Raw genomic sequence first — 16,110 nt, 5'->3', positions numbered from 1 at the left:
CTCCGAGATAGAATTATGATAAAATTGACACAGCACGAAAGTGCACAGAGCGCTTCTAAATTTGTAGTAAGCTTTTTATTAATATGACCCGATGTCGAAAAAAAATTAAAAATTTCATGTAACCAGAAGCTCCCTGGAGCCTGATAAAAATCAAAGTACTAAAGTACTGAGTCTATGAAGCATTCATAGTTTGCTGTGTTTCTTACTGCACAATCACATTTCTAATCATAAAAAAGGATTGTAATGTTTCAAACTAGGGAAGGTAATATTTTTACCACTCCTTCTCTTAGAAGAATTTTTTTTTAAAAGACCGTTTATCAGCTGAGGAGTCATGGCTTCTAGAGTTGATTTGACGATACATATTTAAAAATATACATATTTAATTCACTCTTCCAGGTTTTTTTGTTTTTTTTTGCTTTCACTTAACAACATAGCTTTTGCTTTTACTTACCATAGAATTGAAGCAAATATTTATACAGCTCCAAGTTCTCCCTTAGTCCTACATGGACAAAGACTCTTTAGTTAAACCACTGTTGAATCCTGTGTTCCTGTGTCAAAGCATGAAAATTTGCCGTTTTTGCTGTCTAATTACTTTCAAAATGAATTATGACCACAATATCAGACCAAAGCATCAACATAGTAGCTCACCCAAAACCTCTACTAAATGGAGTTACTAACAGAGTCATAAAATGGAGCAGTCCTGAGAGACGCAAAAGGGTAGTCAAGACTGTGGTAGAAACAATCTGTACTTTCATGTCATTCAAACAACTTGTATCTTTCAGTACTAATAGACCCCATATATTTGTTTAATGGCTAAATCAGATAACTGGCAAGTCCCATCCCTATTAAATGCAATGCTGTCAAAATATTCTAAATAAACAGAAATGAAAACTTTTGGTAAATAACATTTTTACTATCTATTCTTAACTTAGACAAAAACAAGTACGTTACACAGTTTACAACGTGTGTTGCTAATTATAAATATGTGTATATGTATTAAGATGACAAACAATGAATTGAATACATCAACTGAAACTATGTTTTTGTACTGTTTACAAGTAACAAATTGTAAACAAGTCTTATCTTTCAAAAACTGATAGCTAACGCAGTAAAATTTGTTTTTTTACTTATAATTTTCTACATTTCATTTTGGAAATGACTGCGTCGGAAAAAGAATACATGTTACAAGTATTTGTTGGTATATACAGTGTATGTATAGCATGCAATACATATACTTTCGCTGTTGTTGCATAATTCTAAACTGATTCAAAAAGTTCTAACCTTCTAAAGTTTGTAACATGAATATAATCATACATTACACAGCAAAAAAGGGTAAATCATCAGGACTATGAGCTCACGATAAATTCATATCTATTTATCATAAACTAACAGAGTGCAAAGAACATTTTACAAATATTAAAAACAGGATTAGTACAGAAGATTTGACATGATGCTCGTCTAATGAGATGCATGCAGGGTGACGCGAAAGTACTGTACTAACAGGTTGACTGGCAGGGAAAAAGGATTCATTTTCCCTTCAATTCCTTACTTGCGGAGCTCGGCATGCAGTCATATTTTATCCTGTTTTTGCAGGGTTACCTCCCGTAAGAGCAGGTGTAATTTCGAAGTCTCTCTAATCGATGTTCGGATTCGGGTGCAGAAAAAAAGAGGTAACTCAAATGAAAATGGAATCCCAAGCAGACAAACACAACAATGTTTCTAAAATTTACAGGGTGTTTCATTTTGTTGGTAGGTTATATATGTTCACAAAATGTTGGTCCGCAAGTCGGGAATATTAAAATATATAAGACTTTGTCTCTCAAATACTATTTTCAGCTATTTTAAGTCTACATCTAAAAATTGTCAGACAAATTAAAGAATATATTTAGATTTGTTATGACGCTCAACTGTAGAAATCCAATCTGGCGGAATGACGCGAGGGTACCAGCGGGGGGGCTACAGATACAGAAAAAAATATCCATTCTTTCCTTCAAGATAATCAAAACTTGTTCGCAAATAGTATCTGTAATGAAAGAATTGTGTCTACATTAGGGAGTGCTTCGTGCAGTAACCCACCTTATTTAATCAAACTATTTTCCGTTTGGCGTCTCCTTCAGCTTCAGAAACTTTCCTTCTAAGGTCATGTGAGATATTCATACGCATGAGATGGCCGGTGACTAACAATTTTTCACCACGTGATCAACAGTCCAAAGAAACAAGTTATTAAATAGTGCCTAAATATTACACGGATTCCTATAAATAAAACGGAAGATGCGAAATTACCCTTACATGCTGTTTGAAATCAGCACCTGCGTTTGGAGTGTTCACATCACAACTCGTACGTTATGCCAGAGCTTGCCGAAACTTGGCGCAGACTTTTTTGTATCGCGCTAGAATTCTAACAAATACGCTTCTGGAACAGAGTTACGTTGCTACAAGATTGAATTCATCACTACAGAAGTTTTATGGTCGTCATCATGAACTCGTGGATCGTTATGGTGTATCCATCTGCACCATGAAAACTGATTTATTCAACGGGTCATAGTTTTCCTTTCCTCGTTTGTCTACCCCGGACTTGACTTTTTATGAGCAACTCGGCCGGTGTTTCTAGAAAAGCAAAGGACGCTAACCCTACCGGTGCACCTGGTCCATGCTCCCAGTTTTTAGTGGAGTCCGAGTTGCTCATTTACTTTTGTTACTTTGTATGTATGATTTTAGTTACTTTATATTCTTTGTTGTGTATGTCTGTTTTCCATGTCTGGTCTTTGTCCCTGGATAACATTCTTTTGATTACCGCTATAACCTTGGTTCCCTTGATTACTCTTTCACACCACTGGGTCGATACCTCTGCTGGTGGATTTTGTCCCCGAGGGTATCATCAACCCAGTAATACATTTTTTAAAATTAATGGTTTTAACAAGAGAAATGAAAGAAAAACTAGCTCGGACGTCGCCCAGTATAAAAAGGTCCGAACCTGACAGCAGATCGGACACTCTGGTGTCTTCCAAGTATGTGGTGTCCCCAGATGGGAATCTTAGCACACTCACATCTGGTATGGAAAGTGCCCCGACCAATTCAACTAAAAGTACCCAATCACACGTTCAGTCTGCAGACCATCTATTCCAGTACAAAAATTCTGACTATTTTAAAATTATCAAACCATGTTCCATCACTTTAAAAGATATATTTGACTACAACGATGACAAACCACATTGAACCATATCAAAATGTGGTATAAAAAATTGCAAAACATGCAACATTCTTATAACCGACCCTTACTTCTCCAGTTCCCTTACAAACAAAACCTTCCATACAAGAAGTCACGATGACTTAAGTTGCAAATCAACAAACTTAATATATGGATTAGAATGCAACTTATGTGGTTTAATATATGTCGGAGAAACTCAAGAACAATTAAATAAAAGAATGTGCGGTCATCGTTCGGGAATTAACACCACCAAATTCCCGACAATTTATAAACATTTTAATCAACAAGATCATTCAATCCTCTCCATGAAAGTTCGTATTTTAGAAAAAAATTACCATCCTACGAACAGTCCCGTTCTAAGTAAAAACTATCGTACGGAAAGAGAGGAGTACAGGACACGCAGACTAGGTACTGCAATACCTTACGGATGCAATGACAACATCAAAAGTATAGGAAACCTTTCAAGCCAATATAACAATAACATAAATGTGATGAATTTATTTGACAAAAATCCAAGACGGGAAAGGAGTCATGGCCATCGCCACTATACGTCACTTAAGTTACAAGATGTCTCCATAGATGGTCTCCTTCCTTTCATACAAAAATCTCTTGGACTTCATCACATTAGAACCAAACTTTATTCTATACCTCTCACTCTACTACACTCCCTTTACAAAACAAGTCTTGACACTCCTGCTTCTGACCCCACTTCATCATAATACAGACTTGTTGCCATCATTTTGGATATTGGTTTCCACAGACTCTTTAAACCAGTTTGTGTGAAAAGTCAAGATGAAGAAAAATGATCATTTCTTCCACTACCGTTTGTCAACAAAGGTATAGATGCAATTAATTTGGCTAACATCCTCCATCACAAAAACGTTACCAACAAAATTCCCCCATATTTCAAAGACAAATCCATACCAATTATTTCATATTCCTATACTTCACCCATCGCATCCAAAATTTTCAATTATAAAAGGCTATTGCAGAACCTCGAGATTGAGGACTTCAAGGCTAAACCACCTGACTGTTCTTGCAAAACCTCTCCATTCAAATATGGTCATTCTGGTCACGTCGTTACGGGAGATTTAACCATTATCGAAAACGAATCTCTGCGTAATATCCTTTCAAAAGGTCCCAAGTACCGTGAACCACGCTCCATAAATTGGAATTATACTTTTAAGTTCTTATGGATGCGCGTCGAGGACTATGCAAGAAAATGGATAAAACGAGAACAAGAAGACATTCTCTGTCAGAGTGGTTAAAGGCCGTGAGGTCTTTAATTTTAAAACGAATGAAAGTTTTAAGTAGGTCAATGAGTGCCAAGGCTACATCAGTTTTCAAAGACCCCGATGTAGCAAAAACATTGTCTACTATACATGACAAATATGTTGTCGTACCAGCAGACAAAGCCCAAAACAACATTGTTTTTGTCTGCAAAACGTTTTATATCCAATGTTTATTATCAGAGGTAGACGTAGAAAATAATAGCAGTGATAAGACCTACACTGCTACCACTCTTTCCAAAGAAGAGATTGTGGAAAACCACAAATCTGTGCTATCCTCTTTTGGTCTCTCTACCAAGGACGATGATTGTGATTTGCCGTCTATGTACTGGATTCCTAAACTTCACAAGAATCCATACAAACAACGTTTCATAGCTGGATCTGCAAAATGTACCACCAAACCTCTTTCAAAACTTTTAACTTCTATACTCACAACTGTCAAAGAGGGTCTACAGTCCTACCACAACACTTGTTACTCCCGTAGTGGTATTAATTCAATGTGGATCCTGAAAAACTCAAAAGATCTTTTGGAGACAATCAGTTCAAGACTATTATCTGAATATAATAGCATTAAAACCTATGATTTTTTTTCAACACTGTATACCTCTATTCCCCATACTCAGTTAAAATCCCGACTTAAAAACATTATACATCGTTGTTTTTCCAAGAAAGATGGTACACCTAGATACAAATATATAGTTCTTGGTAGAGATTCCTCATATTTTGTAAGAAATAATTCCAAATCATCTTCCAAATATACAGAGGAAGATGTTTACAAAATGCTGGAATTTTTAATCGACAACATATTTGTCCAGTGTGGTGGACGTGTTTTTCAACAAACGGTCGGCATTCCAATGGGAACAAAATGTGCTCCTTTACTAGCTGACCTATTCCTTCACTCTTATGAGGCTGACTTTATAGCTGATCTGATCAGAAAGAAAGAATATTGTTTGGCTAGATCCTTCAATCTCAGTTTCCGCTATATAGATGACGTATTATCTTTAAACAATCCTAATTTCGGGGATTTGATACATCGCATCTACCCAAAAGAACTCGAGATAAAAGATACTACAGACACTGTGAAGTCAGCCTCATATCTTAGATTACACTTAGATTTCGATGGTAAAGGAAAACTATTGACCAAACTTTACGACAAACGTGATGACTTTTCATTCAGAATTGTCAACTTTCCTTTCATCTGTGGCAACATCCCTTCGGCTCCTGCGTATGGAGTGTTCATATCACAACTCATACGTTATGCCAGAGCTTGCCGAAACTAAAAAGACTTTTTTGTATCGCGCTAGAACTCTAACAAATAGGCTGCTTCTGGAACAGGGTTATGTTGCTACAAGATTGAAGTCATCACTACAGAAGTTTTATGGTCGTCATCATGAACTCGTGGATCGTTATGGTGTATCCATCTGCACCATGAAAACTGATTTATTCAACGGGTCATAGCTTTCCTTTCCTCGTTTGTCTACCCCGGACTTGACTTTTTATGAGCAACTCGGCGGGTGTTTCTAGAAAAGCAGAGGACGCTTACCCTACCGGTGCACATGGTCCATGCTCCCAGTTTTTAGTGGAGTCCGAGTTGCTCATTTACTTTTGTTACTTTGTATGATTTTAGTTACTTTATGTTCTTTGTTGTGTATGTCTGTTTTCCATGTCTGGTCTTTGTCCCTGGATTACATACTTTTGATTATCGCTTTAACCTTGGTTCCCTTGATTACTCTTTCCATTCACAATGGTATTGAAAGCTTTTTTTGCCTAACGGTAGCTACGCGCCTGGCATGTGAGTGCTACCGCAAATTATGATATTTAGCAAGATTTTCATGCGATTCCTGGGTCAATTTCTGCCACTGCCGTGGCTTCAATGACAAAAAGCGTCTTTTTTCAACTGTCATAGGCAATAACTCATTACAGGAAGTAGTCTGACAACTTTGATCACTTGGAGACTTTTGTAGGCCTTATAATAAGGATCATTTCAGCAATTGAAAGACTTTGGCTAAACCTAATAGTTTTGGAGATATAATATACAAAAAAACTACTGTCTGACCCCTATGTTCTATTTTTAATAACTGCGACCATGTCTTCCGACATATCAAATATCCCTACATCTGTTCTATGCAGAATACCACATAAAACATTCGTACCAAGATTGATTCCAAATGGTCAAGTTATGTCAGAGAATAAAATTTTTGAAAGAAATAACTTAAAAATATATAAAAAAAGTTGCAAAAGGGCAACAACACCAACATGGCTTAACAGATTAAAACGAAAAATTAACCACTGACAGATATCAAGTTGAACTTATGACTGATAAAGCTTATTATTTTTGACTTTAAATATTTAACAGTGTAAGAATAGGAGTGATCTTATTTTTGTTTCTAAACTGAATTGTTATATGAGAATCTTCAAAATCAATCATAGTTTATGTTTAAGGTATGTCATCTTGTGGTAGTACAATGTGGTTAAAAGTGATCAATTTTCTTTTACTTACATGTTATCAGGAATACTTTTGTTTGTAGGCTGTTTTTTATTAGAAAATTCTAAGATTTATCATTTTAATTTTGTTATGGCACATTGTTAATAATTTCAAAGTGATTTATTTATTTGTAGTTTAATTTGGTTAGGAATTGATGGGAATGCTTTTAAAAGGTCAATTTCTGGTAATTTATTTTGTAAGGATCCTAATGTACAAAATCAATTTTAGTGTTTTGAATGTGGTATGGCATCATGTGATTCAATATCAAAGATGCTATATAATTTCATTCAAGTTACTGTATTGAAATCAGGGTGTAGCTTCCTTATGTTTTTTTTTTTTGGTCTTTATTTTACATAGTGCAAGTTAATTTGTAAAGGGGTGAAGTTACAACATTGCAACATTTCAATATCAGCTTCCATGTTGTGATGTATTTGAAGTTGTCAAGAAAGCAACTGTATTTTGTGTTAGCTTAGTGTCCAAATGGGTACAACTCTACTTACTATGGTCTCACTAACCACTTCTAACGTTTCCATTACTTTACATGTCAAAAAAGTAATTTTCAAAGTCTCACCGTGAATTCCCAGGACAAATGACATCTTAAAGTTGCATACCGTTGCGAAGCTTGGAAAATAAGGCTTCCAAAATCATTATGCTAATGGTACAAAGATTGTAGAAATTCTTCACAAAATTTACTTGAATAAATAATAATGAAAATCCACATTTTTACCTGTTCTGCTGACAGCACCGAGGCAAATTACTCACACATGAAAATAATATTTATACACTTTTGTAGTTAATTACATGTATGATTTTAAAGTACACATTGTCAGCTTTATTTTGACTACTTTTAATCATAATACACACAAATAATGCACTTACAATGCATATGTCTAGGTTCAGTGTGTTTTTGGTACTACATAGGGGGGTGGCCATTTGACCCGAAGTGGTTATTGAGACCTATGGTTTGTTTGAGAATTATCTCACTATGATTGCACCAGATTATGGCATTTAATCTAGATGTGGAAGCCATAGATTGATAAATGAGACTGGTATAGTTTTCAGTATTAATAGGTCCAAAAGAGTAAGTGACCTCTGTAATAAGAACTGGGAGATGAGTTTCATTTTATATTCAACTGGAACTTTTTTAGTCCTGAAAGAAGAAAATTTACCTATTTCTGTTCATATATGTAATAAAAGAAACTTTATTAGCCTGGCTGATTTAATGAATAGTCAAGATTTATATGTACTTGTTGGGTTGGCAAAATTATGCAAAATTGTAATGTCTGTCTTGAAGTGATATTATAAATATTTTTCTTCCATATATCATAGGCCATATATGCAAATTCATGATTCACATAATTGATTGATTGATTGTACATTAGGCCTCTAGCAAAGCTTTTAGTGAGAAAAAAGTCTCAAGAAGTAAGATGAATCAGTTGAGAATAGGTTTATTCTATTTTATAATTATTTTGATGTTGTAATCTAGAGATTTAATTTAACAAAAGGAATAAATTTGTGCAATATCATACATAATTTTTTTGAAATTTGTTTTATTGTATTGTATTGGATAGGGGATCACATTTCTTTGAATTACAGGAAACTTTTGGAATGGTTTTTTTTATATATATACATGTAGCTTTTAATACTATTTTTATTTTTTGGTGTGACTTAAAAAGAAAACATTTCCTTCCAAAAAAATACCATAATCATCATAGATACAATGAAAAAATAACAAATTTAATCTAAAATATTAAAATCTGCCTAACATCACAATAACATTAAAAGCATTCTTTAGCACGTGTCAATACACCTTCACATTAATAAAACACATCAAAAATACTGATTGTGTAACAATCTTGATGACTCGCTACTCAATCAGTAGCTTGTTTATATATACAATTAACATCTAAAACAGATAATTTAGGAACCTGAATAATTCGTACCAGTACATAATTTTTCAATGGGTCACTGTTGTTTTGTTCAGTTTTCAGGATAAGTTGTTCTTGAACATTCCGTTGCTTTTTCTTCCATATACAAGTCTTCAATTATCATTTCATTAAAATATCATGGGTTTAAACTGATTTTTCATATATTTGACATGTAAATTCAAAACATTAAAATACATTTGTACTTTTGTACTGGTTAAGATCATGTATTAATTTACATAATGTCATACATGTGTACCACATTTTCTAGGTCTTGTAAATCTATTTTCAATAGCACTGACCAGATATCTATCTAAATGTTCACATTCGTCTTGATTATTTTAGTTTGTAAATGTACATGTAGTACAAAATAACACTCCTCTAATATGTATGAAACTTACTAGACAGGACTTCGGTCTTAGTACTTATGCTTACAAACGAAATAAGCACTATCAAGTGAATCAAGTAGTCACCTTGTAAATAATACAGCTTAAGACCAACAGAAAATGTTCTATAACACCCACAATTCACCTGAAGGCTAGACATTCACAAGTTTATGCCTCATCAATTAGAATTCTGATATTGATGTCATGTTGGCAGCAATTCCATATTCTGAATATATTTAAACAAAGAAACTCCACATGACGTCTCAATTATGTCTCCCTTTTTAACAAAGCCCATTTTCTCAAAGAATCCCACAGCACCACCTGCACTTTCTACTCTTATGGGCCTAGAAATATCATGCTTTCTAATATCCTTCATTGCTTCTTGTAATAACTGTTTGCCTAATCCACGCAACTGATAGTCGATTTTAATAAACATAAAGGTGATGTGATTAAAATATTCATTGTCAAAGTTCTTTCCTGGCTCAGAAATACTTTGGTCACTCAACTGAAAAGTTATTCCACCTACCAAAATTGTTTTTGCAATGTTCTTCTCATACACAAAAATCACATGATTGTCTTCTGGAATATCAAAGACTTCACGACAGATATCTCTTGAAAGTCTCCTAAACTTTGATCTGTTTGAACTTGTCCTTTCAACATGTTGTACAATTATTTCTGAAAAAAAAAAATATATATAGTCTTGTACAGCCAAAAACAATAAGTCATGAGCCAAAGTGGCCACAAAATGTTTAGGACAGGCATAAAAAACTAGGGTAGATACATTGAACATATAGGGTAGCAGGAAAGAGACATGTTATTTTTTGGAGCCTTAAATCATGACAATATCAAAGCTCATGTGTTTTTTAGAACTGATGCTACACAGACATGCTACATCACCTGGCCCACTAATTACTCCAGTTAACATCTTTCAACTAGACTAATTCTGTAAATATTGCCTAAGTTAGTCCATTTCATAGACTTTATTATAGGATTAAACAGCTATTTTTGATCGTTCATGCATGTATGAACGGATCTCGGATCTCCCACTCAATGAATGGCCAAAGGCCATTCATGTAGTGTTAGGGAGTGGAGAGATCCATTCATGCATGCACAAACGACCGAAAAAAGCTGTTTATAATTCTATGCCGACATTTAGAAACTATCATTCTTTGAAATGTGTTGAACCTGTAAATGTATTCATATAATCTAGTTCTGGGACAATTTAATTTTGGGGTGAATTTACCTGTAGTTAGATTTAAGCATTTATAAGTTTCTTCCCCGAGCTGAAAATAACTCTCTGCAAAACAAACTGTACGGGTAAAAACGATGTGGATGTAATAAACTATTCTTACGGCTATATTATGCTGTTTAGGTCGTTGCCACAATCTTTTTAACTACACAGCCGCCATATTGGTGTTAAGTTTACTGGTGTTCATGTATGTATGAACAATCAGGCGAAGTCCATGCAAGTATAACTTTCTGGCAAAGACTTTCTCAGCCAATCAAAATCGGCTATAAGCATGAGGAATCTTATGATTAGAATTATTTCTAGACCATGAAGAATCTCATGATTAGAATTATTTCTAGACCAATCTACCACTAAGCAGGGGTATGGATCGAAGTCTCTGAAACTTTCCACTGCATTTAAAATTAAAGTTTCCAAGATTGTGAAGAATGTAACAGCATCCAGACTTAATGAATGTACAATGTTTTCTTTGCACTCAGGGTTTACTTGTTTTATTATTCAACATGCAAAAGTGTATATCGCCTCACAAAGAAAAACATTGTTTTCTTTATAACATATCATCAGAATGGATGAGACAAGAGGCTCCCATGAGCCTGCATAGCTCACCTGGTTAAATTTTGTCTTCAAGGGCAATAAATTTAGTAAAGAGATGTCCAACAATTTTGACTCAAGAAGACTTTAGTAGGCCTTATCAAAAGGATCATTTAAGCAATTGAAAGTTTCTTTCCATCTATTACAGTTTTCAAAATATTGGCTGAAAACTGCATAAAAAAACATCATTTTTTCATCTTTCAAGGGCAATAACTCTTACAATTGAGTCGCCTGACAACTGTGATCTGTTCAAGACTTTTGTAGGCCTTATTATAAGGATCATTTTAACTCTTTCCATTGACAATTTTTTGAGGACATCTCAAGTGGACCATTGATTTCTAAATTTTAACATGGAAAAAATCAGGACATTTCACTCTTCCAAGTAAATTTGAATCCCTAGACATGCCTTGGATGCAGAAAAGGACATTTGAAATACAGCCACAAGAAGGCAAGTTTCATGTAGTTATGAATTTAAGACTTTGTCAACTCGACTAAGAGCATACTTTTTTCAAGCCTTTTCCAGAGTTTGTTATATATAAGAAAGGTAGTCTAACTTGGAATTGGTATCTACCTGACCGAGACCAAGACTCTAGAAATGATGAACACAACTAAGAAAGCAATGACCAATTTACTGTTACATATATTTGCAACTTACATGTATGACCAAAGTGACGATGAAACTTAGTACTGCAATGGAGAATATGAATTCTTATCCATATACATGTAGTGAAGAAAATGAGGGTAGACCAGTGCATTTTAGTTAAAAGGGGGACACTAAGCTAAACTTCAATAAGCAGCATGAAACCATCCACTCACTGAATGTTGGATACTGAAAAAAGTGAAAACAGCTAAATGTTTTTGCTCAGATGTTAAGGAATCTCATGCAGGAAAAGGATTTAATGAGAGGTATTTGATCATGATAGCTGTGTTTATTTATCAGATTCATCATTTTTTTTTCAAGTGATTGCTAAGCAGTAAATATATATATATGATTTTATTTGAAAAGATTGAGTTGAAGCGGGGCATCCCAAATTATTGGATCACTCTTGTAGGGAGCTCTATGGTTACTACATGTACTATATAACTTTTCCTTAAGGTTCCCAATATACTAACGAAAAAAAAGTCATGTCCTGGAAGTAACAAAAATGACTGTCCTTTCGGAAAAATTCATCGCTTCCTTAAACCAAACAAATAAAAAATGTGAAATTGATGTTTTTAAAAATTTTGGGAAACACGTGGATGTACATATGTGTATCTACGGTGTACCACTGTCGCTGTTGTCAAGAACCTAACCTGCCTTGGAAAAAAATATGACTCCGATTATATTATCAAAATCAAAGCACAGCTATTCTAAGATAGGAAAGGCAATCATTTTCTTGTAGGGAATTTGCAGCTGTCGTCTGAATTTTGTTTACGTCACATGATATGTGTAAAATGTTCCCACCATAAGTTGAGAACTGCAATATTTCCATTATCTGTACAGATTGATCTGACAGGCCAAAACTGAAATGGATGTTGCTAGAGATGCCCTTAATGGATAAAAAATGTAAAGTATATCACCCATTTTGAGAGCGAGGGGGAAGGGGGTATGGGATTGGAATTTTGGAAAAAAAATTTTCAAGCTATTCATTTATTGAAAAAAAAACTCTCCCATTAATTAACGAGACAGATTTTCAAATAGAAATATTGATTTTATTGCTGCTTAAATATAAATAAAAATATTGCACTTGCGAAGCAAAAATTTTCATCATGGTTGACCCCCCCTTCTTTGTAATGTTCTTTATTATTTTTACGAGTCTCGCACAGACGGTACATGTATTGTAAAGCTCTCAGTGCTCACTGATTTAGGCAATGCCTACACCATATTATAGGTTATATACTAGTGGAGCTGTATATCTGATAGTGGGAGCAAGCCCCCAGTAATCTATGTGCACGTGTGTTCTCCATCTCTAACCACAGGTACATGAGGACAGGACCCTGTATGGCACCCCATAACTCCCCCACCCCCTCATTATCATATTATCATATTTTTTTTTTTAAATACTATTTATTGTTTGTTTGCATCATATATGTACCAATATAATGTAATGTCATCGAATATTTGCGGTTTTCCAACAATATCCAGTTCAACTGTATGAGTGCTCTTACAGTCGAACTGGACATAGCTAGAAAACTGCATATATTCAATGACAATACATTATATTCACAAGGCGTGGATCCAAGGACGGGCGTGCCGGACGTACACGCCCCTTGTAATGAAAAACAAAAAAAAAAACCAACATTTTCTTTCATAAAATCTTGATTTTTCACAAATTTTCCCAGGGATCGCGCTAGGCTTCGCCAATGTCGCAATTTGCAATTTTTTTATTTGATCTGGCAACAAAAATAACTAGTTGGCGATTTTCTTGGCGCCTAGGTTTTGTGTATTAAAACTGACATGAAGTTTGTCAGCAATGGATATTCGCTCCAATTAAACAATTGTGTTGACGCCTGGTCAAGTAAATTGATCATGACCAATTTACGACTGAAGCCAATCAAAAGTAATTAGACCAGGTGACCGTGACTCACCATATTCTCCTGGGAGGTGTCAATTAGATGTAAATATATTATCAAAAATTTTTATCATCTGGTCAAAGGTAAACACAATCATGGCTATGTGCAGGTGGCTACATACAAGCTTCACAGCCCTGTTAAACCATATGATATATTAAGAAACAGATTTACCTTATAACAGAATAAATTAAATCCAATTAACAATGATTATACCATCAGGAAGTGTCTAAAACACTTTGAAAAGCAAGAATTGATAAAAGAAAATGGATGACATTTGTTTACACTTTTGTCATGTGCCTTTTTTGGTGGGAAAATCGGTAAACAAATAGATGGGGATTCCCAAATTCTAATTATATTCAGATAAATAGTAAAAATTTGAGATAATTGAAAAGGGGACAAAATTAATGGTCAATGATTGTTTGCTAGAAATTTTATCACTTGAAAAAAGAATTAAATCTGTTGAAAATTTATAAATGAAAAACAAAATTATATTTTAAGATAAACTTAATTAGACCACAAAGGACAAAGGTAAAAAATGAACATGTTTTAAAATTAGGGACTAAATGAGCATAGTAATATAAAGTCCTTGTTAGAAATAAAACACCTTTTTTTCTGGAGTAGTACTTTATTATTTTGCCTATGAAAAGTGACTAATGGTTTTATAACTTGAGACTAGAGCTAAAAACCTGCTTTATACTTGCATCAAGAGTGAATCTTGGATACATGTATGTCATGAATGAAGGGGTCATTTTGATGAGTTGATAACTCATCACTGGACTTAATACTGTCATGTTTAAAAAATTAGAAAAAAAAATTTTGGCACCCATTTTGGCTCTAATTTCTGAAAATTGGGGAACAAAATTGGCAGCTGGCGATTTTTCTGGCGACAGAATTTTGAAAGCCAGAGCAGCCTGTTTCCCCACAAAATTTTCTGTTTTTCTATTTACACCCCCCTCCAACCTGAGATCCTGTATCCGTCCCTGTTCACAGTGGTTGTATTGGTACATATATGGTGCAAATAAACGATAAATAGTAATTTTTTTTTAAATATGACAATAATGGGTATATAGGGGGGCCATACAGGGTCCTGTCCTTGCATACCTGTGTATGGCAAGCCAAAGTGGACAAACATCAATATTTTGTAATATTAGAAAATGAATTTTTAATATTACAAAATCATTTTTTTTAATATTAGAAAAAATGTATTAATATTAGAAATTCACTTTGTAATATTAAAAATTCATTTTCTAATATTACAAATTCCTGATATACTAATATTATAAAATATCAAACATTTTGTAATATTACAAATTGAATTTGTAATATTAGAAAATCAGTCACATTTTTCAATATTACAAAATGATTTTCTAAAATTAAAAAATCGTCATTGAATACAATAAACCCATTTTTTTTTTTTAATATTAGAAATTTAATTGAATTTTTAATATCAAAAAATGATTTTTTAATACTAAAAAATTGTTTTGTGATATAAGAAATCTTAATTTGTAATATTAAAAAATCATTTTTTACTCGGAAGTCAAGTCAGTGGCTTCAAGTATTGTTAGTATAAGAATGACAAAAAGGCTTTCACGGACATTACTACTTCCTTCAAGTTAATGCGTGATTCTCTTTTGAACTTTAAATATTTCACCAAAATCCCAAATGAATCATATTTCAAACATTTTAAGTGTTAATTTTCAGCTAAATATAGTCGAACTGGTAAATGGAAACGCTAAACTATTTTTTGTGCTTGGCCACGTAGTAATATCAAAGAAGATAGTAAAAGCCAATACAATTTAATTGCAGTTATCTCTCTTTGGGTAATGTTGGATTTTAACTATGCCCCATGAATGGTATTATGATCAAAATCATTTTATCAAGAAGCGTAACAATCAACATCATCAGCTGCCTTTTTTCAAGTTTAAGGTCTCAAGAACATAAACAAATGCAAAAATCTTATTTTTACGATATTTGTGTACATCTTTGTTTTGTTTTGCTGCAGGTTGCAAGGGAAATATGGGTTCAACACCAAAACATTCTCAAACCTTAGTCCATGTCATGACCGGCACTCTAGCACATTGCTTAAAAAAAGAAACAACGGGAATCTATCTTGCAGGTTGCATGCCAAGCGACTTCCGAGTTTCAGCACCTTCGGTGCTTTGATTAACATTAGAAAATACTCATTTTTGTCCACTATGGCTTCCCATACCTGTGCCTCTTAACCGAGAAAGAAAGCTAGACAGTAAGACAGTGACTCTGACATAAACGCAAATCGACGGGAACATCTGATAGTGCCACGTGCGTTGATGAATGCAATATTAACATCTCACCCTTATTTGATAGAGAAGTGGTCATGGTCAATCTAACACATTTCCCGCCATATTTCCACCATTAAATATACTCTCCAAATTATTCCTGAAGCTAATA

The 16,110-nt window shown here is 34.0% G+C and overlaps 1 protein-coding gene across 3 annotated transcripts; it reads right to left on the bottom strand.

The window, feature by feature from the left end:
• Window positions 1–8,698: 8,698 nt before the first annotated feature.
• On the bottom strand, window positions 8,699–16,108 carry LOC148628917 (uncharacterized). Of its 3 annotated transcripts, none has more exons than XM_088540746.1 (2): window positions 16,014–16,108; window positions 8,699–9,968 (listed from the first exon to the last, which is right to left on the bottom strand). In XM_088540746.1, the coding sequence occupies exons 1-2, from the start codon at window positions 16,036–16,038 to the stop codon at window positions 9,496–9,498; spliced, it is 498 nt and encodes a 165-aa protein (XP_088396872.1). In that variant the 5' UTR covers window positions 16,039–16,108; the 3' UTR covers window positions 8,699–9,495. The 3 variants fall into 3 exon arrangements, 2 of the variants coding, with proteins under 2 accessions (XP_088396872.1, XP_088396863.1); XM_088540737.1 differs by having other exon boundaries at window positions 15,893–16,028; XR_015914479.1 differs by lacking the exon at window positions 16,014–16,108 and adding an exon at window positions 13,855–13,988 and having other exon boundaries at window positions 9,829–9,968.
• Window positions 16,109–16,110: the final 2 nt, after the last annotated feature.

Source organism: Perna viridis, chromosome 1, assembly GCF_037379345.1.
Source record: "Perna viridis isolate PV_CMFRI_1.1 ecotype Kerala chromosome 1, ASM3737934v1, whole genome shotgun sequence".
NCBI classification, from domain to species: Eukaryota; Metazoa; Mollusca; class Bivalvia; order Mytilida; family Mytilidae; genus Perna; species Perna viridis.
Note: the sequence above shows the minus strand (reverse complement) of the source record. Positions and strands in the feature narration are given on the sequence as shown.

Coding starts and splice junctions, on each gene's coding strand:
- LOC148628917 (XM_088540737.1), bottom strand. CDS start 15,968: ATGTTCCCGTCGATTTGCGTTTATGTCAGAGTCACTGTCTTACTGTCT. Junction 9,969..15,892: donor TTCTCGGTTAAGAGGCACAG/GTATGGGAAGCC, acceptor TTTTTTTTTCAG/AAATAATTGTACAACATGTT.